This window comes from Anser anser, assembly GCF_964211835.1.
Source record: "Anser anser genome assembly, chromosome: 8".
NCBI lineage: Eukaryota > Metazoa > Chordata > Aves > Anseriformes > Anatidae > Anser > Anser anser.
Genome location: NC_139728.1, coordinates 12392354 through 12419999, shown reverse-complemented (window position 1 = coordinate 12419999; position 27646 = coordinate 12392354). Strand labels below are relative to the sequence as shown.

The 27646-nt window shown below is 38.9% G+C and overlaps 1 protein-coding gene across 9 annotated transcripts in view; it reads left to right on the top strand.

The window, feature by feature from the left end:
* Nucleotides 1-27646, top strand: part of RABGAP1L (RAB GTPase activating protein 1 like) — a 249466-nt gene that overhangs the window by 51136 nt on the left and 170684 nt on the right. For all 9 annotated transcript variants that reach the window (XM_083846183.1, XM_083846185.1, XM_083846168.1 and 6 more), the window contains 2 exons: nt 6146-6239; nt 10059-10209. In XM_083846183.1, the coding sequence (XP_083702309.1) occupies nt 6146-6239; nt 10059-10209 (245 nt within the window). The remainder of the gene's footprint in view (nt 1-6145; nt 6240-10058; nt 10210-27646) is intronic.

The window sequence follows — 27646 nt, the reverse complement described above, 5'->3', positions numbered from 1 at the left end:
TTTGCTTTTACGCTTGAACTCTTGGAATCAACAATATAGTTTTGTACTTTATTTGCATTTTTTGTTAACAGACAAATTAGTTTGACTCCTAAGGCACTGCTGTATTTCAGGTAGTCTAGTAGATTTATTTAAGGAGAGCAGACCTACCTTCCCAAAAGGTAACTCTGTATCTAGATAATGCATCTCTGTATCTAGCTCTGTATCTAGTTTCATCTGGGGGTTCTCCATGTTCTGCATTTGTGGGGTCAAAAGCACTGAGTTATCAAAATGAATGAGGGGGAAGGAAAGGCCAACATTTTGTGTGTGTGTGTTAATTTCTGTGGGGTATTTATTTATGGTAAAGAGTTACTGTCTGTGTAATTCTTCTGTTTTGAACACATGATGTCTCAATATTTTGTTTGAACATGGCTCATCAAGCAAATACAGACTAGTTGGAGGGAGAAGGCAGAAATGAGCAGAAGCCTCTTGTGGAAAGAAGTGGAGTTTTCGAGAGAGATAATACAGAAGATATTTCATTGCAAGATGTGCTAATATTGTTTTCCATGGCTGCTCTGTTTAAGACAAAGTAATATTGGCATAAGTTGCAGAAAGAAAGAATTAGATTAGCAGTGAGAGATACAGTCCAAGAGTTACAGTAATGAAGTCCCTTGGAGTGAACTGCTCAGGGAGGTGACTGGAGGTTTGTAGGGTTAGCTTAGAAAAGTATCTGCAGGGGGCTAAATGATCAAGACCTGTGTTCTCTTTAGCCTAGTTCAAAAAGTACCAACTTGGATAACCTACCAGAGCTGTCTCATAAGGCTTGATTTTACTACCCTGTGGTTTTCTCAGGAGATAGTCAAAGCCTCTTCTGGTTTTACAGTACTGCAGATGTGGGCAACCATAGGGTGGCCTCCAGTGGCAGTTCATCATTTGTGAATGCTGCAGTACAAAAACAAACAAACAACCCCCCTAACCTTACTGCCATTGGATATCAAAGGGAGTAATTCTGAAAGTTCAAGTCGTTTTCCATTAAAATTAGCCTTTCAGGGTGTTGTGGGTTGGACTAGATCCAAAGAGGTGCCTCTGCTGTGTGGACGACAGGCCACATGAGGATGCATTTTCCAAATTATTTGTTACCAAGAATAATGAGCCAAAGCTTATTTTTCTACAGAGTGGTAAAAGGTCTTTCATATGAGCGGTCATATTTCTGCAGGACGGAATCTGTTTTTAAAGGGGCAAAAAAGTTGTAATTGAGCCTGGTCAGTGGAGTATTGTAACATAACAAATGTTAGTGCTGGGCCATTTAAAATATAACTCTCTGTCCTATTCAAAATAGTCTGCTCTGTAATGAATAACTTATGTAATGAGTGTTTCTAAGCAGAGTAGACACAAAATTACACATATCCAATAGGCTGCCAGTCTTCTTTTTAGTTAGTCATTAATTATAGTTTGTTCTTGAATGTTTCTGCAGATTTTTCAAAGAGACCACTTGTTTGTCTATAGGCATACTAACAAAAGCAGCCTATATGCAAAATCTGCAGATCTTCCCCCAACCCCAGTAGCATGTGTACATGCTTCAGTATTTATCTCATGCAAATGGCCAATGTCTAAAACAAAATACAAGAAGAAAAGCAAGTACACTGGGCCAGAAGTAAGGCCCAGGTGACTATGGGCTGGTCAGTCTAACCTTAGTCTGGGGGACAGTTAGGGATGAAGTCCTCCTGCAAGTTGGTTCTAAACACATGAAGGACAGCAAGGTGATTAGGAACAGACAGCATATATAGATGAAGGGCAAACCATCACTGCTTTCCTGTGACTAGGTGACCAGTGCTGTGGATGAGAGAAGAGCAATGGGTGCTGTATGCCTTGACTTTAGCAGGGACTCCAACACAGTATCACAGAGTGTCCTTACCATTAAATTGATGAGATAGGGACTGGAAAAGTGAAAAATAGTGTGGTTGAAAAGTTGGCTGGACTGCTGGGCTGAAGGGATTGATCAGTGATGCAAAGTCCAGCTGGCAGTCAGTAAGAAGTGGTATATTTCAGGGATTGGTATCGGGATCAGTGATCTTCAAGGTCTTTATTAATGACCTGGACAGTGGGACTGGGCGCAGTCTCAGCAGCTTTGTGGACAACACCAACCACCAGGTCAGTGTGCTGGAGGGCAGGGCTGCTGCTCAGAGTGACTGGGACACGCTGGAGAAAGTGCTGGTGGGAACCTCATGGAGCTCCAAGTAAGGCAAATGTAAATCCTGTATCTGTGATAGAACAACTCTGTGTGACAATACAGGCTGGGGGCTAACTATCTGGGGAGGCATCCCTGTAAAAAAGTACCTGGAGATCTTTTCACCTGAGTGGAAAAAAACCTGCAAGGAGCCAGCAGTGTGGCCTCGCAGCGCAGAAGGCCGAGCCCAGCAGCCCGCAGCTCCAAGGAGAGCTCCGTCCCCTGAAGAGGGCTTGTGAGACTGCACTGGAGCACTGCATCCAGTGCTGGGCCCCCAGCACAAGACACACGCTGACACACTGGAGCAAGTCCTGTGGATGCCACCAAGCTGGCCAGAGGGCAGGAGCACATCCCATATATTAAGGAGTTAAGGAAATGTGTTCATTCAGGCTGGAAAAGAAAGCTTGCACGGAGGAGAGCCTTATCGTTATCTACAGTTAATACATCAGAGGACTCAGAGGTGGACCCAGACTTCTCTCAGAGGTGCACAATGACATGCTGAGAGGCTGCAGGCATCAGACACAAGTTGGAACAGGATCTGATCAGATGAAAGGGCTTGTTTTAAACCATGATCCTGGTCCAGTAGTGCAATGGGTTGTCTACAGAGATTTGGGAATCTTCTTTCTTGATGGTCTTCAACACTACCCTCGCTTTCAGGTTCCTAGGTGACCTGATCTAATTCAAGCTGTTTGGAGTAAGAGGTTGGACTAGATGACCTCCAGAGGTCTCTTCCAGCCCAAATTATTCTAGGATTCTGTGCTGAAGCCATACAGAGTGATGCTGGCTGTGGAATTTAGAGAATTGTTTCATGGGCGCCCATGAATTATCCATCCACAAGGTAAGAATACATAATGCAAACAAGCAAAAAGGCAGAGAGGCTTGGTGTTATCTGTAAGTATTCTCAAAGGCTATTTGTGTGTCCACACATTCACAACCCAGCCCTTCAGGTTTGCTTCCTTGCAAATGTCACCTGTCCTCTTCCTGTTCTGATGAGGCATAGGTTTAATTTTGCAGGTGAGAGGCACTGAGAAAGCAGGGCTTATAAAGGAGGAAGGGAAAAATACACACTATGGCTAGAGGAAGGGATCTGTTGCATTCCCTGCAGGATCAGACAGGATGTAATCATGATCTGGCTAATGCTGCTGGCTTATAGATACTATAGAATGTAGGAAAATGTGCGAAAGCATGCTTCAGGGAAGAATATCTACAGTTAAATATCCCTCCGAAGACACCCCTCCCCCCATTTATACTTGATTTCTTAAACAGATCAGAATATGTAAATAGTCTTCAGAATGGAAACAGCAGAGATTTTTTAAAGCTGTTTATTCTCTACCTTTTGCCCTGCTCTATTTTGAAGTTTGACGTTAGTGTCCTTTGAAAGGGAGCATATGGTAGTTCTAATTAAGGCCTGTGATTTTCTGACATACAACTGAATAATACATTCCAAATACTGTTAAGCCTTCCAGATGAAATAATTTTCAGTGCTGAAGCACTGTAGCTTTATGATCCATCTTGCTGGAATATATATGCTGTGTAACACTCATCTCCTTAAGAACTTTGGTATTGTACATCAAATTCTTCAGAGCAGCAAGGAAAGAAGGGTTTTGTTTCTGTTTTTGTCTGATGCTATTGGCAAGCTCAAATTTGGATCAGATAACAATCAATGTGCTTTGTTTCTGAAAGTATTCCTTGTAGCTTTGATTTTAAATGTTTTGGTCAGATTGAAATTTAATATATTCATCTTTATCAGGTTTTGTTTCAGATTGCTAGATTTGTTTGTTTTACCAGTCTCCCTGGTAGAGATGTTGTAACTCTTAAGTCTCTCCAAATTCAGATCTCTTGAGACCTTTGTGCCTAATTGTCTTGCTTTACCTTGAATGTGTGAAACCTTTTTGAAATAGTGGTTTATGACAAATTTCTAATGTGAGTCAGGTTTCTTGAGATTCTTAATATGTACCATATGTTCATCTCGTGTCTCTGAATTGCCAGTGTACTCTTACAATCTAGAGAAGGTTTCCTCAAATTCTTTTTCTCAGTTTCCAGGGGAGGTAGAAGGGCAGCATTTATAATTGATCTCTCTGATCCAGTTAGGCACAAATTGGGAGAGGAGAGGATTTTAAGAATGCAATGCATTTAAATGTTTTAACTTTTTTGTATGTTATTACCAACGTCGATAGTAAGTGAGATTTGCTTGTAGAATACTTCTGATAATTTTAAAATGAAAGGAAAGTTGAGTCTTCAAATATTTTTTTTCCACTGGAACTTAATGGTTATTGGAAGACCTTTTATAGTGATATCAGATTTTAGTGAAAATCGTATTTTTTTTTTAGGATCTTCATGTTTCCATCTTTAAATACAGGGAATATATGCAAAGGCTTGCAAATCCTTAGAATCATAATTTTCCTGTAGATTTATGATGAGGTTTTTAAAATTCTATTTGAAATTAAACAATACAGCTTTACAGGCCCAAAAATATAAAACCAACCTGCACTTAAATTCTTCCCATTGCAATTCAAAATAAATGAAAAGATTTCTCATGTGCTTTCCTTTTCTCTCAGGACAGCATTTTTGCTGTTAATTGTCTTTGAAGTACAGTATCTGCCATCTTTTGTCCTCATGTTTTGTTATCAAAATCAGAAATCAGTGATGTTGTTATTAACGACTTGTATTTGGCGAAACTATAAATTAGAAATGTGTAGTTGAAGACAGAATGACAAGGATGAAGACTTAAGGGAATAACGTGTAAGTATTGATGGTCATTCTGTACCTGAACTCCAGTTGTGTACAAGAAGTCAGATATGAAGTGTTTAACGTACCTAAGGAATAAAAAGTACTAGGTCAGCATCCAGATGTGACTGGGCTGATTGACTAGTTAAGGGATTCTGGGGGCAGATGTGGCTTTAATCCTTTTTTGTTTTATTTTAGCTTCTTAAGATAACTCTGTTCATAGCAAAGAACAAGCTTAGAGGCCCTCTATCATCTAAATTGTCCATGGTCCCAGAGGCCTCTGAGGGTAAAGGGACTCTTTCAGTGTCTCCTTTTGGGTTGGGTTTCTTGTTCAGTTTTTAGCAATACTTTATTCAGATAAAATTGGAAAAAGTCCAGAATAACCGCAAAGACATGTTCACGTGATGAGCCATTCTGAAAAGTTACTGTTCCACTTACTCTGAACAGCTATACAGACTTCTAAGACACTTTGAAACAGGATGGTTACTGCTTATTCGAACCCGCGGTCACAGGCTCATGTTATCTCTTCTAGTTCTGTGTATTTGTCATATATAATGACCTATATTCCTACGTAAGTAATTTATTCTTAATATTTTTGAGGTTTCTTATCCATTTTAAGCATTGTTTTCTGTCCCATGCAGTATGACCTTTAATGTCACAGTGTCATTTTTGCTGCTCTTCTGTGAACTTGTTTCAGTACAAAGTTCTTTCATTCATTGCTCGGTGCAGGCTTTCTGAGAATGGTGTGCCACGTGAGAGCAGAGTGCCATGTAATGGTTGCAGCGTATTGGAGTACTGTTAGCTGCTGTGTTTTACAAGAGACTTCTCTTTGTGAGAAATCTAGAGTGGATGTGACTTTTAGATAATTTTTCATTGTGAAATACCATTGAATGGAGAGTTGACTGCCTTGAATCTTTTCTCATGTAATGATTTTCTACATCTCAACCCTTTTCCCCATAACAACATTGTGAACTGTTCCCTAGTCTTGTTCTCTTAAAGTTTATGGTAGCTTTACTAATACACTTTTTTTTAATCAAATCTACTATGCTTTCTTCAGAGTTCCACTAATACTTTCTATGTCCTCTTGGTTTTAAAACTGATAAGTGCGAAGAATTTGTTTGGTACATATATGTATGCATCTTTATTGTCTGTTCTTTTTGGTAAATCTGTGCATGCTTTTGTTTTCTTGTTTGTGTCTTTGTTTTTATTTTGCAGAGAGTGATAATGAACTCTCCAGTGGCACTGGTGATGTGTCAAAGGATTGTCCTGAGAAGATTTTGTATTCCTGGGGAGAATTACTAGTGAGATGGTAATGCTGTTTTTTTTTTTGTTGTTTGTTTTTTAATTTAGACTTTAAATACTAACCTTTTCTTTGGTTTGAGACCTGTATACTCTTGTGTAGGAGGTTCAATTTACATGGTTTAAAAACTAAAATGCAAAACACTGAAGTGTGTTTATAAATATGGTTTAAAAGGTGAAAGGTGCTGGTAAATCCCTTCATTTTAACTTAGCTTTTTGACAAATCTCTTCTACAGTTTCTGTGCAAGTCTTATTTCTTCAGTGTTTGAGAGTATGTCTCTTTATGCTCACACTGCTTGTTTGAGTTTTCAAATGCAGAATTTCTGGCCACTTGCGTTCCTTGAGGCTGGATGTTGAACCTTCCTGAATCTCAGTGCCTCTTAGTGCTAGGATATAAAAGACAGAGCAAGTTTAGTCTGTCATTGTACTAGCTGATGTGCATTTAATTAATTGATTTGTTTAGGAACACTTTTTTTGTTTTTCCCTTTGATGTGCTACCTGTAATCACTTAAAAAGAAATTCTAGGAAGACTCTGACCCTCACTTAAACTCTTTCTGGTGAAGAGTAAGATAAGGATTATTTGAAAGCCTTGAGTATGTTCTTAGCAGTGTTACTTCTGTGGTTTAATTAAGTGCTTCAGTAGCAGCGTATGTTTTGCCAAGAAAGAAAAAGTCTTTATTTGCTACCTCTGCAAGACCTTATGCTACTAGCAAATGCCAGAACCACTTACTCGTTTTTTGTAGCCCTAACATAAGTATAGAGACTTAACACAGAGCATTATTTATTAGCCAAAACACTAAATAATTTTTAACCCAGCTAAAGTGAGTTAAAGGAAGAGAAGTGGGATATCCCAGCCAGCTTGAAGACTAGCAGTAGCAAACATCTTCTTTAGGAGTGTCTCACATAATGTTACTTTATGAGATAAATTCAAGCATATAAAATACTTGGGTTCTTGAACAGTGTTATGTTACATTTTAAGAACAAAACCTGGAAAGCGTAACAGATGAAAAATGTTAACAATTTGAAAACTAAAAATAGATTGAAATCTTCTAGTGTTTTAAACGTTGCACCATATGCTAAAGGAATATCTGTGTGCTTGCAGAAACCATAAATAAATAAAAATTAACATTTCCACTTGGAGGACTGGTGTGCTGATTTGTCTCTTAGATGAAAAATTTCTTGCATGTTAGATGCTTCTTGTCATTTAATTAAAATGTCACTGTAACCTAATGGACTGACTCAGCAGAAACATTGCTCTAAGTCGTCTTCAAAGGGTACCATATAACAAGGAATAAGAATAATTTCACAAAAAGATATGATAAGCAATTGGAAAGTAGTGCAATACCTATTAATTTATTTCACAAAGCATACTGCTTACTGCATCCTCAGCACTAAAGATTTTCTTGCAAGCTGGGCTTGTTTAGCTGAGTGCTTTTCAAGGTGGAGCATAGTTAGCATTGCTGTTCTGTATCCTTGCTCACTCTTTGACCTTTTAAAATGATGCATTTGAACTTTACACAGGAAAATTACAGCGCTTTTTTACAAATTAAACATGTCAGCATCCATGAATGACCCACATGCTAAAGGATAAGACTGGGTGTAAGACAGGCTTTTATTCAAAGCTTTTTTCTGTTACAGTCTGGCCAGAAAATCTCTAGCAATGTAATATGCCTTGGCCTCTACACAAGGGAGGGAAAAATGTGTATTTGTTCAATATTGCAGAATACAGAGTGAGGGTTATTAATGATCAATCTCTTTCCCAGACAGATATTCAGAAACAGAGAGGTTGCTTTTTAAAGCTAGTTCTGCTTTATAGCAGGCACTAGCGTTGCAAAAACATTGCCTCTACCGTAAAGCTTTGTAAATGTTTGACAAATCCAGTAAAATATTGTGTGCCATAGAATGCTTAATTCTCAGTTCTGATTATGGGTAGGAGTAAGGATGGTGGTGTAACATGGAAGGAGCATCTCCTTTAGTTGTTGCCATAAGCTATTTGTATTATTTCTTAGTGTCACTGAAAAATCTCTGTAACGTTTATATGGGAATGTACCTTTTTAGGTGTTGATTTTATTTTATCTACTTGCTGAGTCCTTAGAGAATGCCTTCTGTATTTCATATGTAATACATATGACCAAATTCACCTAATAACCAAATTAATTTAATATGCAGTATCCTGTGAATGGTTCTTATTTGCACAACTTGTGTTTTAAGTTTCTAGTGTCTTTTATTTATTTATTCCTAAATGTATGTTCCATCACTTTGTAACTGTTCAGAGTGTCTTGTTCTCTTAATAGTCCTGTGAATGGGACATTGGTTTTTGTTTCTAGCTTTTTCCCATCACAAGAGTACTAACGTGACACGCTGCAAAACATACTGAAAAAGGGAAGAGGGACTACGTAATGGCTTTCAGTTAGGCTGAGTGAATAATAAACTTTGAAATGACTTGTGTTCCACTACACACAAATACAGATAGTTACTGTGCTGAACAGAATAAGGGCATTATAGAACAAGTTTCTCCCTCCACCCCCATTTCCCAGCGATTTGGGACAATGAGTATATCATGGATATCGTCCTCTGAGCATGGGAAAAAGGAAATTAGTTAGAGCACATTTTAAATTTAAACTGTAGTGGTAAACTGTTCACATACTAATGACCTGTTTCAAAGCATGAGTACTCTAAACATTTACAGAAAATTGAGGGTCAAATTATGGGTTATGTAATTTATGTAATTCAGTGGCAGCTTGGTAGAATTTGGCTAAAGTACCACTCCCACTGTTCTCCTACCAGTAAAAATGAGAAACATAACAATGCTCAAAACAATAACGAAGCAAATTGTTGTCAGCATTTCCTGCGTTAGACAGAATAGAGCCAGCGCACGCATTCTTCCTGCTGCATTGTTATGAAAATTGCCATAACAAGTCAAAGCCAGGTTTAATCTACATCAGTAAACACCATTATCTCAAAAAGACTTTTTAAATATCTGTGACTGAAAACTCAGCAATATCATGTGCAGTAATCATCTCCTAAAGGTATGGGCTCAGTGACTAGTTTATGTTTGGAAAATACGTGATCTTCAGTATCCAACCTGTCTGATTACAGCCTTCTTGTGGCTGTATACACCCGCTTTTTGTAGGATGAATTACGTGCTGCTGGGGAGTCAGCCTGGAAGCGGGCTCCAGCGTTGCTTGGTGTGTGTACAAACAGGTAGTAAAATGCCAGCGCAGCCCACTAGCAGGTGTGTTTGGAGAGCTGGGATTTCACCAAGCTGTGTGCAAGGGATACTGCTTTGTGGGACTTGCAATATCCTCTTGGCGTTAAGTGTAAAAACTGGAACTTGAACCTTTGCGTTAGTACTCTTAAAATTGCCTTTTAGTTGTTCTCCAAAATCTTGTTCCCTGTACAGATTAAATTATTTTTCCTTTCATTTTTTTAACCTATGCTAAACATATACATTGAACAAATATTTAGATCAAACTGTTTTCACAGCAAGTGTAGTCCTCTCTTTCAATTCAAATTGTTCTTTATTAGCCAGTTTAGATCAATTTCTGCAATTGTTTATTGTTCTAATTTTCATAAATATCTCTAATCCTCCCAGGATTAACTTTGGAAATCACTATATTCTGCTGCAAGGATTTACAATAACCACCAGGGGCAATTTTTCTTCCCATCTGAAAAATACTAGTTAGTATGAGCAGTGCAAGAAGTATTTATTTGTCAGTTGATGACTCTTAATTTTCAGAGTAACATTGGAAAGCTGGAAAACTTCTCATATTTTTATCTAGATTTCTGTTCCTGTAGTATAATAGGTGAATGATTGTCTGTTTCTTAGGCACAATAATCTTGTTGTGAGACCTAATGGATTATCTGCACTGGTGAAAAGAGGTGTTCCCGAAGCGCTGAGGGCAGAGGTTTGGCAGTTGCTGGCAGGATGCCATGACAACCAGGCGATGCTGGACAAATACAGAATTCTCATCACAATGGTAAGTGACTTTTTTTCTCTTTTTTTTTTCTTTTTTTTGGCAGGGGGAAGTTAAAATGAATTATACTGAGCAGCAATTTTATTCAGTGGTAAAGTAGCAGAAGAGTGAAACAGTTTGACTTGTTTGAAGCAATTGAAATTGTGATTAGGTGACTTTACCTCCTGCCATGGGTACCTGCTGAATGGCATTAACAATGGAAATTGCTGACCTATATCTGTAGTAATGCTTGACATTTAGCTTTCTATGCACTTGCTGTGATGATAATAAGCACATCAGCTTGTTCGAGTGGTGTTGTTTTTTAACTTCATGGTTTTGTTTTTTGAGCAATTTCTATTCACTGCATACTTGAGTTTTCTGGTTTGTTTTGGTTTTGTTTCAGTAACAAATAAGAATATAAGCTTGTGTGGTTTTTATTCTTTTGTTTGTTTATAAAAGAAATGTAGAGGTATTATACCTAACAGGAGCTAGTCTCCTTGCTGTACGGGCAGCTTGAGAAGAGAATCCTGTCAGGAATCTCCTCCTCTTCTGTATGCTGATGCTGCCAGTGCGGTTAATAACCACTTCAAGTTGTCTGCAGCCTGTTCCAAAGTGCTCATAGCTGTGATTTAAAGATTGAGAACCACTGTACTGGCAAAAACTCTGTTCAGTTTCAGGAAGTACACTCACTGGTTGTGGTCCTAAAATTCTTGCAAGGCAGGGTGCTTACGCACTCTGAGGAAAAAAGTGGTATCAAAAATGGTCATAATGGCACAAAGAGATGAAGATACTTTCTATATGTTGCTCAAAGAAAGTGTTGGATTTGTTAGCTGGAGAAGGGACCATCTGTCCATGCACAAGTTCTGGGGTACAGTAAATGCTTTCTTTCATAATGTTGTGACATCTTTTTGATGCTTGCCCTCCTAATCTGATCTACCAGCTTTGCTACTAAAGTTTAAGAGTGTCCCCAGAGTGAGATTTGTCCTCATGGCTTCTTTTTCCTTTACTAATAAAGGTATTTTGATAGTGTAAACTTCTCTTTTTGACGTGGTAGCTAGGTTATATTTTCCTTAGGAACCATTCACAGGACATCTGTCAGCTGTATGTTGCATCAAAACCACCTCCGTTATTTTGCCCTTGCTTTCCAAAAGTGGGGAAGATGTTTGTTGCACAGCGGAGGAGGGAGTGGAAAACTTCTAAAATACAATCCTGATCTTGAAGCTAGGGCTTTATGCCTTAAAAATACCTTGCTACATTTGTCCTTTTCATGGCAGAAATATTTCAGTGACGTTATGTTGGAAGATGATATTGCATACAGTATTTAATATGAAAAATTACACTGGTATGGATTATTAAATTAAATTCTATTCTGAAGCATTTGTGCAAACTCAGTTTTCTTCTAAAGTAAATCACTTTTATTCTGAAATCCAACTTTCTTCTATAGTGTAACTGTATATAACTACGTGTGCCTACACCATTTGGCATATATTAGATTAAAGGATTCATGAAAAGAAATAAACAGGGGAGATACTATGCCAAACCAAAAATAAGGTACCTTTTGAGGAATAGCTAATGTTAGGTGTGCTGGAAACACTTGTCAGATTTTTTTTTTTTAGGAGCTTTATATAATATTGTGTCTGTAAACAAAAATTCTTTTTCATTTTGGTGTGCTTATAATGTGAATTAGGCTCTTTATAAATATATAGGCATATATATATTCTCTGAATCCTACTAAAAATTTTGTAGTAGTCTAGCAGTCGATCTTAAGTGTATCAATAATGAGATGCATGTTGAACAGATTTATTGAGTATTCATTGTTCACTTCTGTATGAAAAAGCAGAACTGATTTTTTTCTTCATTGTTTGTATGCTACCATCCCAATATACAAACGTGTACTTTATTTTTTCCATAATTAACTATTCTTCCCATCAAATGCATAGCTTTCATCTTGATTCTTTCAGTTTACTCATGAGTCTGGACAGATTCATTGTCTCATATTTTGGTCATTCTGCTTACTGTCTCTGCCTTAATTAGGCTCACTTCTGAAAGCTGGATGTTTGTGTGTGTCTTGACCATTCAGTATTCTGTAAGCATGGGCATCCCTGAGCACATTTCTGTAAGACAGCCCAAGGCGGTAAGAGATGGCAGGGTTCTGCACTGGGCAGTCCTGAGGATCGAGTGCACTGAGATACAAGAAGCAGGAAGCAGGATCAACAGCTGAACCTGAACCCACTGCCTGCTTCCCTCCTTGTACGGCTCTCCCTTTGACAGCTCCCCGCTACAGCCCGCTTGCCTTGGAAGTTTGATGCCGTGTCCCATGCTGCTCAATTTCCTAGGTCTTTGTAACAGCTCTTCCAGCAGAGCCCTCTCTCTGAGCGCCCTGGTGGAAAAATCTCTGCACCTGGAGATTTGTAAGAAAGTACATATAAATTTATATAGGTGCAGGGTTTTGTTTGTTTGTTTTTGTTTGTTTTTGGCCTGGTGATCAAAATAACACAGCTAAATTGTGTAATGCATAGCAAAAGGGTATCGCGTACTGTAGTCATTAACATATTAGCTGTTACTTACTAGTAAGGTAAGGAATGCTGGGCAGTTTTCTTGAGTGAGGCTTGACTTTAAAAGCATCTTTGATTATGTCAGATGTAATTTTTTTTTCTAAAGAAAATTTTAGAGGCCTAACTTGAGGAACAAATCTTGAAAACTGTCATTTTACCGTTACAGGTTAAAAGTTTAAACCCAGTAGCTGGAGTTACCAGTATTGGACATATGATGTCTAATTTGTGACTTCATTTTCTGGGGATCAGAGAGAACTATGTTAAATGCTGGAACTTTAAAGGAAGTTTAAAACTACTCCAGTGTTGCTGGTTAAGTCCTGGTAAAACTGCTTACTAGTGGAGGAAAACAGTGTTGTTGGTAGGCTGAAAATGTGTCCCTTGTGATGAACTGAATGATAGCAGACTCTCAACATTTAAATTTACTTTAGAGATTGTGATATAGACATTTGTTATTTTATGCCAATTGCGTGCAGTTTGTGCAGAAGTAATATGTTAGATTGGCCAACTATTATTCACATCACTTAACAAATCTGGTGTGCGTGTTACAATATGTGTGTGTGTGTATATATATTCATCACTGTGCAGAGCTCTGAAATCTGCTGCAGAGTTCTTCTGTTAGAGAAGTGCTTTTCAGTGTGTTGTGTAAGAGAGTGAGTAATTTGGGATTTGTTTTAGTGTTTCACTTCAGCACAAAGGAAAACAAAATCTCTGTCCTGTAAGAAAAATGAGTGCCATACCATCTCCAAGAAGTGGAGGAGATGTTTTATTTCTTACATTTATGCTGCCCATTAACAATGTTTTGCTTTTGTATTTTAGATGTTTTCCTTCTTTCATGTGTTTTCCCTGTTGAGTTTGTAGGGCGAGGCTTCTATCCACCTTTTCAGTGTTATGGGTTACTGGGTTCCTATTCCGTAGCGCTGTTACTGTTGAAACTACCTGCTTTCAGATCCTTTCCTTTTTCTTAAGTTTAGAAAGCAACACGTGTCAGGGCAATATGGAGTTGCGTACGTAAAATAAAGAAAATGGAAAAAGAAAACAGCCACTCACATTCTGTAGTTTGAAAACTTTGGGATGGATCCTTTTGAGCTGGGATTTATGATCTGTTAAAAGTATAATTCCTCAGTAAGAGATCTTTCATTTACAATCTGATTTCCACTAAGAAATGAGGAATATGTATAAAGTTAATTTAACAGCATATGTAGAAAAGTTTGAAATGCTGCTGATTCTCTGGAATAAGAAAACAAAATTTCTTTTCAATTCTCATTTTTCTTTTCCCTCACTAGGATCAGAGAAAGAAGCCTGATTTCAGATGAATTAGACTTTGGTAGTAATGCGTTACTCAAAAGCAATGGAATTTGACGTATGAATGTGAACGCCAATTTTTGAAATGGCTGATGATTTTGAGTCGAAAGGCTTAAAGAAAGACTAAATGTCTGTCCTTCCAAATGACTTTCAAGAGAACCAAAAATAAGATTATTTGTTTGTTTTCATAATTACCTTTGGCAATATGAGCATGTGCCCAGAACAGTTAGAGATAATAACTAATTAAAAGGTCAAGCTTGAGAAGAGCTGGCCAAAAAATAGCTTTGTGTGCTGACTGTATGGTGTTGTTTTCTGTCTGGGCCATTAACATACCAAGTCATTCTACAGAAGAGTGAAAATCCCAAGAATTTTCCCAAATTTCGGAGCAAATATGACAGGTATTGATTTGGGGATTAAATATTGCCAAATCACGAAAATAATTTGTTGGTAATGTGGTTATTTTAAATTGGTACTAATCACACAGAGGTAAAATTCTCTTGCAGTAAGGACCAGCTGTATGGAAGTTTGTTAGGGCATCTGGTTGATTTAGAGTTAATATACGTAATTTATTATTTTTTTTGACCAATACTGGAATTTCTGACTCCTACAAGACATATCGTCTCATTTTAAAGGAATGAATAAATAAAAAGTAAAAACCCCAAACCAAACAGAAACAAATGCATGATTTCATATTTCTGTATACCTTTCAAGTTAAGAAGTTCTGCAGGTCCAGGTACAAAATTAAAGATTAGCACTTGTTTGCTGGAAAGAACAGTAAATTATGGCAAATAGAAGCGGTCTGCATTCAAGAATGAAATTGCACTTTACATATTGCTTATGCTAATTTTCTTGTACCCATGTATTTGGAAGCCCTAAGGTGTGTGCGACTGGCTGCCTTGGCCAGGATCGGCTGTGTGACACGCGGAGGACAAGGGATGCTGGCTGTGAAGTGCTCCTTACATCCCCAGGGTTTCTCTTGGTTATTCTCAACAAACTTATTTTTGGCAGGTTTTTTGTCCTCTTTAAGAGCTGGGCGTTTCTTACGGCAGTCTTTTTCCGCAAAGCTTGCTTCCTTCAGCCTCTGGATCAGTCACGTCGCTGCCCCTTGCCTCTGCTTCCTCCTTGCGGCTGTGTTGGAGGCTTGTGGCCTGTTCTGGTGGCAGGGCTGGTGTGTGGCGGCTTTGCTGCCCGCTCCAGCTGGCTGGGCACCTCTCGTGGGGCCTGAGCAGCGTGCGGCCTTCTGCTCGAGGTGTAGCAGGACGCTTCTAGTCTGCCACTTGGGCTGCTGTCTCTTCTGCCCTCATGTGTCAGTGCTTGCTTTTCTCCTAGCCCTGTCTCTATTGTTTCTTCTAGTGCTTTTGCAAGCAGATGCTGCCATTCGTACTTCTTTCAGATCGATCTTAAGACTTCTGTTACAAATCTCTAAATGAGTTACAGTAGAGAAAAATGTTTGAATAAACCCAATTTCATTATTGTGGTGGTTTTACTCAGGTGGGCGGCCGAGCTCCACCACAACCGCTCTCTCACTCCCCCTCCTGAAAGAGGAACGGGGAGAAAATATGATGAAAAGGGCTCAAGGGTTGAGGTAAGGACAGGGAGATCGCACAGTCATTATCGTGACGGGCAAAGCAGACTCAGCATAGAGAGACAGATTTATTACCTGTTACTAACAAGCTAGAGAAGTGAGAAACAAAGGAAAGAAACCAAAAGCACCTTCCCCCCCCATCCACCCTCTTCCATCTCCTCCCCCCGAGCGGCACGGGGGAATGGGGGTTATGGTCAGTCTATAGCGCTTCTCCGCTGCTCCTTCTTGGTCACTCTTGTCCCCTGTGCTGTGGGGTTCCTCCCACGGGATGCAGTCCTTGCTGAACTGATCTGGTGTGGGCTGCCCACAGGCAGCAGCTCTTCAAGAACTGCTCCAGATATGGGTCCGTACCACAGGGTCCATCCCTCAGGAGCAAACTGCTCCAACCTGGATCCCCCATGGGCAGCAGCTCCTGCGTGGTCTCCTCTCCGCGGGCTACAGGTCTGGCCCGGAATCTGCTCCGGCAGGGGTCTTCCCCAGGCTGCAGCCTCCATCAGTGCAGGTCCACCTGCTCCACCGTAGTCTCCTCCACGGGCTGCAGCGTGGAACCCTGCTCCACCATGGTACTCCATGGGCTGCAGGGGGACAGCCTGCTTCACCATGGTTCTCACCACAGGCCGCAGGGCACTTCTGCTCTGGCAGCTGGAGCACCTCTCCCCCTCCTTCTTCACTGACCTTGGCGCCTGCAAGGCTGTTCCTCACTCCTCTCACTGTCTCAGCTGCTGTGTGGCGCAGTGTTTTTTTTTTTTTTTCTTGTCTTAAAACTGCTCTCACAGAGGCGCAAAACAACATCACTTGTTGGCTCAGCTCTGGTCAGCAGTGGGGCCCTTACCTAACATGGGGCAGCTTCTAGATCCTTCTCACAGAAGCCACCCCTATGGCCCCCTGCTACCAAAACCTTGCCATGTAAACCCACTACAATTATTCTAAGCACCTTCTCAGAATGCAAGTGTTTTCATAGTGGTAGGGCTGTGGGACATCTGAAGAAGGGGTGTCAGCATCTTATCCCGGAAGTGTAATGGTAACCTCTTGTCCAAAATTAAAAGTTAAAAATGGGATAGCTAAAATTAGCAAGTACTGTTGTTGAAGTTTCATCATCTGCTTAAGTGCAGCCGTTGAATTAACTTTATTAAACTGTTTTTCTTAGTGCATCTGTCTCCAAACAGATCTCAAAGGATTGAAGGTGAACTTTCATGTAAACTCAATACAGAAATGTGTTTCCCTTTAACACTTTGAAATTACCGACACTGTTCCAAAGTAAAAAAAAAGTATTTGCTTCTTTGTTTCATATGTAATATTTGCTTTATTTTCTTTAATGCTTGCTTGTTAGCATAGGTAGAAATAGAATGTGGAGGAGATTACAAATGAACCACTCTGTCCATGTAAATGTAATTGACTTTGAAACCGGCGTTGTGATGTCACGGCTTTTTTATTTGTGTGAAACAGTTTAGCCATGGTTTGAGAGGATTACTTATTTAGAAAGACTATTTTGCTTGGAGTAGAAAATTAATCAAGCTTGTTATTTGCAGCTATACCAAAGGACGTTAAGTTAGCAGTAGGAAGAGGAATATCTTTTGTCCCAATGGCATCGTGCAGGGTTCCACTGCTCAGTGTTCTGAGACTAATTAATCAGTAAGGGAGGCTAATTAAAAAGATGACTGTTCGCCAGCTGCCACAGCAGGTTGGTTAATGGACTGAAACATTAGAGTATTTTTGTGGCAAATATTTGTGTTTAGAATTCTGTATCTTTGTCCTTAGTGAAAATGGGTGAGCTTATGCTTCTGCGCAAAGTGCAACAACTTAATGCATTTGTAAATAAATAAATAAATAAATAAATAAAAAATTACTGCTTAAGCATTTTCTGATGTGTTATTAAAGGCAGCTTATTCACTATATTGTATTTAGTCCAATCAGTTTGCACTTATACTGCAGCCTTCCTTAATGCATCTCCAAATTCTCTAAAGCAGTAAATAACAATGAAAGACAATGCAACCCAAGAGTAGGGAGAAAAGCTTTAAAACCTGGAGGTCTTAGAAATTATTTTCTTTGGATCACTGACTTCTGTAAATCAAGAGTGTTCTACAAGTGGTTAAAAAAAAGAAGAGGACATATCTATGCTTTGTGTGACCCCGATTCAAATACGTGCCCATTAGAATGGGAAGAACATAAAATTCCTGATGAAAAATGCACTAACCTGTTTCCACAGTCTGATATCTTCATTTGGCATTTAAAATCCAGGAAGCGTTGAGTGTTAAGGCTGCGGACGCTAGGGCCTTATTGTTGGTAGCAGCAAAGAAATCATACCATTTCTCAAATGCATGAAGGAGGTAGCTACTTTGTCTACAAACACTATAAATAATTGCCTGGAGACTGATGAAAACATACGAGCACACCAAGATCTTGACAAAGCATGTGAGTTGGAGTTGTCCTCCCAGATAACTAGTTATGATGAGGGAGTTTTATGCAGTGATGGAGATTTCAAAACAGAACCGAAGGATCAGAGATACGTACAGGACACAACCCCTGGTAAAAAGGCAACAAAAAGAATGTGCGTTCCATCAGAGAACTGAGAGGACAAACTAAACTTCTGGTGTTTGCACTGGAGGCCTTTAGGCCTCATTGCTGCCTGTTCAGCCTTGCTAACATTCAATTACGAAAAAGCAGTTTCATAACTCACTTTTAGGGTATTATAAAGGCTGCCCTTGAGAGTTAAATAGACAAATGATAGTGTAAGTACTGTTTGCATATGCTGTGGAACATCTACTTTGTTCTGGGTAGATGCAAGAGGAAAAAGTAATCGTGTCTGGAAAAAGAGCGGAACAAAAATAGTTTGAGTGGAATCGGGAGCAGAAGAGACACAAGCCAGCAGCCATGGAAACCTGAAGTAATGCTTTACAGTGACAGTGTTCTGTATTACTTTGGAAATAACGAAGTAGAACAGCTCTTGCTCGTACTTTTCACAGTACATTTGAAAAACTTTCACAAGAGTAATTAAAATGTGCTGACTGTGTAAAGCATGCTAAAGGGCATGCAGTGAAAGGCCAGCTCCGAGGCTGGTGTGGATTACAGAGATGACAGACTTCTGAGAAGCTTGGCCACACTGGTAGGGGCCGTGGCTACTTACCTCTTTGTAAGTTTGCCACTGTAATTTGCATAATGAGTGTTTTGGATGCCAATTGGTTTTTGACTGTTTCTAGTGTTAAAAGCAAAGGTTTTAAAAGCAATAACACCCTGGGAGTCTTTGCTTGAAGTAGAAAATTAATCAAGCTTGTTATTTGCAGCTATACCAAAGGACGTTAAGTTAGCAGTAGGAAGAGGAATATCTTTTGTCCCAATGGCATCGTGCAGGGTTCCACTGCTCCCACACCCTGGGAGTCTAAAAGGAGAGGTTGGACTTGGTGCTTAAGGACATGGTTTAGTGGGTGACATTGGTGGTGGGGTGATGGTTGATGATCTTGGAGGTCTTTTCCGACCTTAATAGTTCTATGATTCTAATCTGTGTTTTCTGCCCTGTTCAGTGGGGAGCATCCAGTGACCTCTGAGCTCTGCCTGGTGAGCACTCTGCTCACCAAAAGGAAATTGTGGTGAAATGTTCTCATTATTCCCAAAATAGACTAGCATCTTGTCTTTTGTGGTGTGTGCTTAGGCAAGTAGTGTAGTGAAAATAAGTACCCTTCTTTTGCAAAAAATAAAGAAGACATAAAGAATTTTGAAGTCTTTGGAGATGGTACCTTGCCCAATCTGTGATAACAGATATTACAAACACGGCATGCCCATCTCCATATTGTCTTTTTAACTCCTGTCAGTAGGAAATTTTAGTGGTAATACTTTGGAAAATGCCAATCTGTATTATTTTTGTTGTTCTAGTTTTTTTTTTTTTTTAATCTTATTTTTTTTTAATGCTAACTAGGAAAGGTCTTGCTTCACTTCTAAAGTGGTTAGGTATCAAGAATAGTGTAGCTATATGCTTCTCAATTATTTAAAAATATACATTATGAGGATCGATTATCAATTATTAAAAAACATTTTTTATTTGACTAGAATGAATACTACTTTTTTTTATTGCTTTTTGAATTAGATGCTTAGATACGAAGTAAAATAACTGTAGAGGAATGGATCACTGAGAGATGTACGTGTAACATTTCCAGTTTCATGTTTGTTTTAAATTCAACTTATTCAATATGTATAGGCAGATTCACAAGTTTTACTTACCCCTACCTTCCCTGAAAAAGGGGAGGGATAGGATAACTTTTACTTACCAGTTTTGTTAAACTTAGATTGTTCATTTTGTGGCAGGTAGATTCTTGACATTTTGTTAATTTGATGTGATTTGTAGAGAAGGATCAAATCATATGCTGGTTGGATTGATAGGACACCTCATTTTTGGTATTAGCTGAGCTGTTAGTTCTGGCGGTTGGTTTTCTGCTTGTTTGAATTATTTTAGTGGTGCTACATGTTGTGGAATAATAAATTAGAGATGAACTGAAAATACTTATAGAAATTAATAAGGAAGTATTGCCTCTGAAGAGCAGAGGTTGACAGAAGTTTTAATTCTTTGAATAGCTTCATTTAAATTCAGACTTCAGATAAAAGGTTTAGTTTATTACGAATGTACCAAGGTACCTAGTTTCATAGTAAATGTTAATACTTCTGTTACAAATTCAGGAATAAAGTGTCCCTAAGGTGAATTTAATTTGTCAAGTTTTGATTCATTTATAGCTCATCTGGAGAAAATCTTTCAATTTTTGTGTGCACAAAAAGGAAAATCTTGTGTTCACTCTTCATCTTCAAAGAAATTCTTGTGTTTAATGACAGCTCTTTTCAGGAAAAAAAGGAATAGCATCCATTAATAATTTTTATTTTATATTAATTTTAACCTTTATGCATGATATTTGAGGTATAAAACATTAAGAATTCTCTTGCAATTTCTTTTTTGTACATAACCACTTACGATAGCATTAAAATGACACAACACAATTCCTGGCTCTTGGGACGCTGTATGACCTACTAGCTCTAAAATCCCATAAATTAACGCATTTGTTCTGAAGGGTAGAGTGCAAATGAGATTTGCATTTGTCCTCTTGGAGACCATGTTCTGTTGTGGTCTCTGTGACTTTATGATCTGTTATCTGCAGAAGTAGGGGAGCATAGTTGCTCATCACTTAAAATAGAATGATAATAACAGTATTATGGCCTGAGTGGATTTAAATGATGGTTACTGGAAGAATTGATACTTAAATTGATATTCTCATCAACTCTGTGTATGTGTGTGTATAGCATGTGTGCAATATATGTATAGCATCTATATGCTGATAAAAGCATTTTGTTGGGGAAGATGAAGCAGGGATGTCTCAGTGTCTTGCTGTTTCTTTACAATGTAGCGTGTAATAAGAGCTGGTAGTTCTGGTAAATTCTTTGCACCTCAGAGCTCATTTCTAAAATCCCTGATGCCCCTCTGTAGATAAAAATGCTAATAGATATCCTGGGTTAATTTGCATACTGGTTTCTTAAGAGCTGTTCAGTTTTCCTGTAGCAGTAATCATGTTGATGCTGAGAGAGCAGCCACAGCAGAATTCGGTAGAAGTGTCGGTGTTCTGTGCTGCTCCTTTCTGAAGTTCTCTGCAGCGTGTTGTCTTTCTGCAATGCATATGTATCCTGTGCCTGCGTCTTTCTGCTTAATCTAAGCAGTGCCCTACACCATATCAAATGGTTATGTGTGTGGACAATTGCAAGAGCACTGCAATTCCTGAGAACATACATATTTTTTTCTTTAAGTCAGCCTCCTCAGGGTATTACCTTTCATCTGAAATTCTTTGTATGCCAATTTCTTAACCATGCCTTGCTCTCAAACAAAGATTGCATAACTGGAGTTCGGGAGGCTGTGTTACTCAAGGGCTGGGGTTATCTGAAGGTGACTGAAGGATACGAAGCATCGTTTTGCATATTTTACTGTAATGGAGCAGTTAGTTTGAGAGGAGTTCAGCGATACATATAGCATCTGCAGTCTAGAAATTGGAAGACTGCACTGAAAAACACAGTAATTGTATTTTAAATGCCTTGTTTATATGGCTAATTTCTGTTATTGCACGTATAAATTAATAGCGATGTTAGTCTTTGGAAGAAATCTGGGACAGCCTGAGTCTGACATGTAAATTGGAAGGCCACTTGTGTGTCAGCTGCATGCAGAACTGCCACAGTGGCATGTGCAAGGTGCTTGCATATCCAAATGCAGTAACTCCATCTAAAAAGGATTTTCTTGAAAATCTGAATCACGTTTGGAATGGTTTGTGCCTGAATTAAAGCTCTAAGTTCTGTTGTATGATTTTGAAAGGTTGTTTAAATTCTTAGGATTAAGAGTATCAGCCCAATCTGAGGTCCTAAACTTCCTCACGTAGAAAAGGGTGCAAAATTCAGTTAGCAAAATAAGCAGTATTTCCTGTGCCTGCTTTATGAAAGCTATTGTTTCTAAATCCTTTTTAAGAGAGCGGACTACCTAATTGCTGGTTTCAGTATGTCAGTGTTTGATGTGATGGGAGTTAGAGAGCCCTGAATGCTCAGAAAAGAACACTAAGAATTAAAGGATCCCAAGTACTCTTCATGTCTAGCTTTTTATTTCATAGAATCATAGAATATCCCGAGTTGGAAGGGACCCATAAGGATCATCGAGTCCAACTCCTGGCTCCACACAGGTCTACCCAAAAATTCAGACCATGTGACTAAGAGCACAGTCCAAACGCTTCTTAAACTCTGACAGGCTTGGTGCTGTGACCATGTCCCTGGGGAGCCAGTTCCAGTGTGCGAGAACCCTCTCAGTGAAGAACCTCTTCCCGATGTCCAGCCTGAACCTCCCCTGTCACAGCTTGACACCATTCCTGCGGGTCCTATCACTGGTCACTACAGAGAAGAGATCGGCGCCTGCCCCTCCACTCCCCCTCGTGAGGAAGCTGTAGGCCGCCATGAGGTCTCCCCTCAGCCTCCTCTTCTCCAGGCTGAACAGGCCAAGTGACCTCAGCCGCTCCTCATACGTCTTCCCCTCTAGGCCCTTCACCATCTTTGTAGCCCCTGTTTCTCTTAAAGAACCACAGTTGTTTGAAGTCTCTTAAAATACCTTTGTTAACAAGGCTAACAATGGTGGTCAATGTTTTAGTAAAGCACGTTTTACCACAGCGGTGTACAGCTAGCGGTGGACAATTCACAAACATTAAAATCGTAACAACAACAATGAAAAAAGGCTTGAAATGCATATGTAGAAAAATTAAAGCATATATATGTGATGAACACATCATTTAAATTCCAACTGGAATTTAATATAGGGGAGAATTCAGATACCTATTTCAAGCTTAATTTATGTATGACTTCTGTATATTGTAGTTTGGGATTTTATCACTACTCATTTTTTCTCTTTCTACGATATTCTTCTAAGGGGATGAGCTAGTATTAACTACATTTCAGAGCAATCACTTTGAAGGCAATGAGAGACCTATAGATCTTATTTACTGCTTGTATCCCATAAACGTTTTCCCTTTGTAGTGATGAGTATACTCATACCAATTAAGAGTAATTTCCCTATCAGTGCCAAATTTGCAGCTGCTGAGGTAAACTAACTAAAAGGAGACAATTGCAGTCTGCTAGTGCATTTACTCTTTCTAGTAATCTTTTATGTAGGTTTCTGTGAACATACATAAATATTTTGGCAGCTAAGAATTTTTTCTGGTTGTAAATTTTCATCAGATGTTTTTCGAGCTGACAATTGAATATTAGTGATATGGAGCCGTATCACTTTTAATCAGATACTGTATTTGATAAAGCCGTGTTTGTGTGGCCAGCTGGTCTCAGAAGCGATCCTGTGTCAAAATACAACCTTCTTCTGACCAGGTAGTACAATATACAGTCTGAATCTAAAACTAAGTTGTCTCATCTGGGGGTGCAGTTTCAGGCTAGGCCTTATCCAGGCTGTCAGCTTGCCAGAAGAGGTTTCTCCTACTGCAGTTGCAAGGCTGTTGCATTATGGTCGCTTGTAGATTTTTATTCAGAAAACTTCCTTCCCCCCTTTTCCCTGTCAGGGCAGTGAGGCTGTCTCTGTGGGTAGCTGTGGTGTACGGGCTGAGATGGGAGCATGCAGCAGGGGCAGGGCAGGAGGAGCAGGGGGCTGTCTCCTGGCAGCCTTCAGAGAGATTTGCGTTAGTGTAAAATTGCACTTGAGGTATGCTTCTTGTTACCTGTATGGCAAAGGAATTAGTGGCAGCTTTTGGAATGATGCTGCCTTTTTTTTTTTTTTTGGTAATGAATTCATAACTGTAATTTCAGAAACTGCTTTTGGTCTCTGTTGTCACACCTTGCAGTATTTCCTTTGCCTTTCTATGAAAATCACTTGCTCTCAAATTCTTCTTTTATGGAAAATTACAAATCTAAAAATATGCATTAGGGATAAAATGGGCCTGCACATATTAGAATAAATATTCTTTTGGGATGCTTATATATATTGTATGTTCGGTTCAGAATGGCTATATCTGATATAAAAAGAAATGTGCCCCCCGGATGCAAATACAAGGGATGGATTAATGTAGCTGTCAGTTAAGTGGCATGATATTTGGACCACTGCACATTTTCTTTGAACTGAAAGACTTACACTTCAGGCAAACATGCAGTTGATTAATTTTAGAAAATTATACAATAAAGAAACTAATTTCATAGGAAGCTCAGAACAGCATGTCTTCTGTCTTCAGTAACTGGTTGAGTCAGCAGCAAGCCTTGAGAATATGCAGCCTGGCTCCTTGAGCCTAGGCATTACAGAGAATACTTTCTGAAATTTTTATTTAAACTTTGATATTCTTATGTGTAAGGTTTATCTTGGCTGATGAAAATTTATGTATAGCGACTATAGTACGTGGAGTTTCCTTTGGTGAATCTGTGACAAAGTCAAGAGCGTCTGCAATTAACATATTTTCCTGCATTGTTATTTGCACTTCTAGAAATACGTGTAGCTTCATGGGATGCCTAAGAGGGAATGAGTTACCTGTGCACCTGATCTCATGGATTAATACGGAGGTTGGGGAAGCAAAACGGCACAAAAATTTCTCTTTGTTACCCTTGCTGCGCTTCCTTATGCATTGCTTGAATTTGCGACGTGCAGCTCTTGATTTCTGTGCAGGAGTTGATCTGATTCTTTTAGCCCAAACCTGAATTCTTGGCCATGCACCCTGTGCACATTGAAAGCTCTGGTGGACGGAGCCAAGGCTTTCATGTGGGTCAGAAAAGAGTTGAGTAACGCTACTAGGAACCTTGGTGAACAGCAGGGAAGACAAAGTGCAAGGCATGTACCATGCTAAAATGTTAGCCCTTATGGGAAATGCACGCAAATGCTATGTGCGTGGTTCCAGTGGAAGGATTTCCATTATAAGTTACTCTTCAAAATCGTAAGTCTCTGAAGCATCAGTTAAATACTGTGCTTAATATTAATTAAGGCTTATCTGGCTATGAGCCTTGGTAAGTTTCACAGTGCAAGGTTCTATTAATTTTTAATAAAAGTGGCAATTTTGGCATTTGTCAAGAGCTGGCTGTCAGAGAGTGAGTTCTCTGTGCCTGTGCTGCACTGTTGAAGTCCTTGTGTAAGCTAAGAGTCCTGTAAAGATGGTCAGCCATGTATCAGAAATTTAAGTATAGTACGATCTTGTAATTATAGCCATGTTTATAATCCCATCCTTATAAAGGGGCAGAACTCTGCTTGCTCAGACAGAGGAATTTTGGTGTTCCTGAACTTTTCAATGCTTGATTTAAAACCATCGAGTAACTTTCAGTTATATATTGTTCTCTGATCACTGTGCTGACAGTGTCCAGTTGCAGTTTGTGGTGGTAATAAGCTGCTGGGTGCTGCAGGGCTCGGTAAGGCTGCCGGGGCATTAAGAAGGTAGCACGAGGTGTGGGGACTCAGAAAGCCCAATTTTCTGTTTGCCTTCACGTCCTGCCTTGTGCTCTGCAGAGCAATCTGAAACCTGCGCTAATTGTGATCTCCCAAGCACAGTCAAAAAAAGGAACACTACTTGTCTCTGAAGCTCTTTCTGAAAATTGAGTCATAGACGTTACATTTTAAGCCAAGAGAATGTTTGATTATTCTACTTTTGACTGCCTTTAAAATTCTAGTTGCCATAACAACTTTATTTCTTTATTTTTAGCACATCAGTTGCCATAACAATAAAATATAGCTTTTTGAATGTAACCATTTTTTCCTCACTTTTTTTTTTGCTTTGTTTTACAAAGAACCTTTGGGAGGGGGGGTGGTGGGAATGTAGCAAAGCTCTTCCCCAGTGAGCACTTTGGTTAGAGCATGAGCTGAATTTTTGTTGTTGTTTTTAATCTAGTTTTATTCAATTTCTTCTGGAGTTTTTTGACCAATGATTGTTTTCATAACTTGTGCAGAAAAAATAATGCAGATATCTGTGTAAAGCCTCTTCTTTTGTAGAAAATGACCACTGAGATTTTATTTTTATGCATTGTATGTAGTGTATTAGAGTACTGTAACTGAGTAATTTCCAATCTCTTTATTTCACTGTATAGAATGGCTATAAATAAGATGTAGCAACTGCTGCTGAAACAGGAAGCATTTTTCTTTACTCTATTGAAAGCTGTCCTTTCTGTTTGTTTGTCTGTTTTTCTTACTGGAAGATTGTTTTGCAGTCAATAACTCCGTTTTTGTCATGTCATTCTTTATCTTATCTTTCATTAAAAATATGAGGGACAAATTATGCTCAGTTTGTTCTTGCAACAAACATTAGAGACGTGCTGGGAAGAAGGGTGTTCAGTAAACATTCTGTGTGCCTTTTCAAGCCAAATTAATTCCAGTGGCCATGTAAAAATAACTGCCACTGGCATACTATGCAAATAAAACAGGTAGCACCCGCTGCTGCCATTTCTTTCCACGTGGCCTTCCCAGGCATAATGTCAATTCGTTGGAGTCCAGTATGTCGCGCAGTGTGTTTATCTGCCAGGCTGGGGCAGTTGTGTGATGTGATACCTCTTCAAACCCTATGAATGACGAGGTTGGTGTTTAGCTTCAAAGCTCAATTTTGAGCAGAAGGGAAAAGTTTAATAGTGAATTTAATATTAGTGATAGAAGCTGGACTTGAACTTGATCTATAGACTTGATCTCTGTATTCCCTGATAGAGTCCGTTTCAAAAACACTTACAGATTCTCTCAAAAATGCTGTCTTCTGCCTGGGATTTAGCAATCCAGAACATCATTTGCCCAGTGAGTGTTGTTAAGGCGTGCGTGCACGTGAGATGTCTCAATGCTGGTTTTAAAGACATCTCCTACATCTGATGTGCAGATGTAAGGTAGAATTAAAAACTAAGTGAATATGAAGTACTTAGTATTTACCTACAGAAATTGTATCAATTTTTTTTTGAGGTTTCATGGAAGCAAAGCTTATGTAGATATTTCTTTTTTTGGCTGTATAGATTTATCAGATCAACTTGGACATGAAAAGATTTGTAATATTTTTTGCAAGACCTGAAATCAATTTATAAGCAAGCCTTCTGTTTTTAAATGTATATAAGTGGTAAGTTTTATGAGGTAAAGGGGTAAAATATGCTTGCAAAATCTTGACAGGGGAATACATGCATTAAAAAGCAAACTCATTGAATTGTCTCTGCTTGGACATAATAACAAGAGAGGCCTGTACACAGAGTGCACGAATTGGAAAATTCTGTTCTTCAGTTTGCTGCTACTCTTTTTTTATTAAAGAGATATTTAAGCTATTAACAGTACTGACAAAATATGTGTTCAATTTCATTTTTTTCTTTGGCAAATATAGCAAATAATGCCATTTTTTATTCAAAAAAAGAAATAGAACTAATTTCTCAGCTCACATAACATTTTATGTGTGCCAATTTCTAGATTTATATAAATGTCCTCATTATATAATACAAACTAGTTTAAGACAAAATTCACTAGATACTGGAAATTGAATGTATTTAGATGTTATTAAACTTGTAACGTAGTTACCAGATGAGAGATGATTTT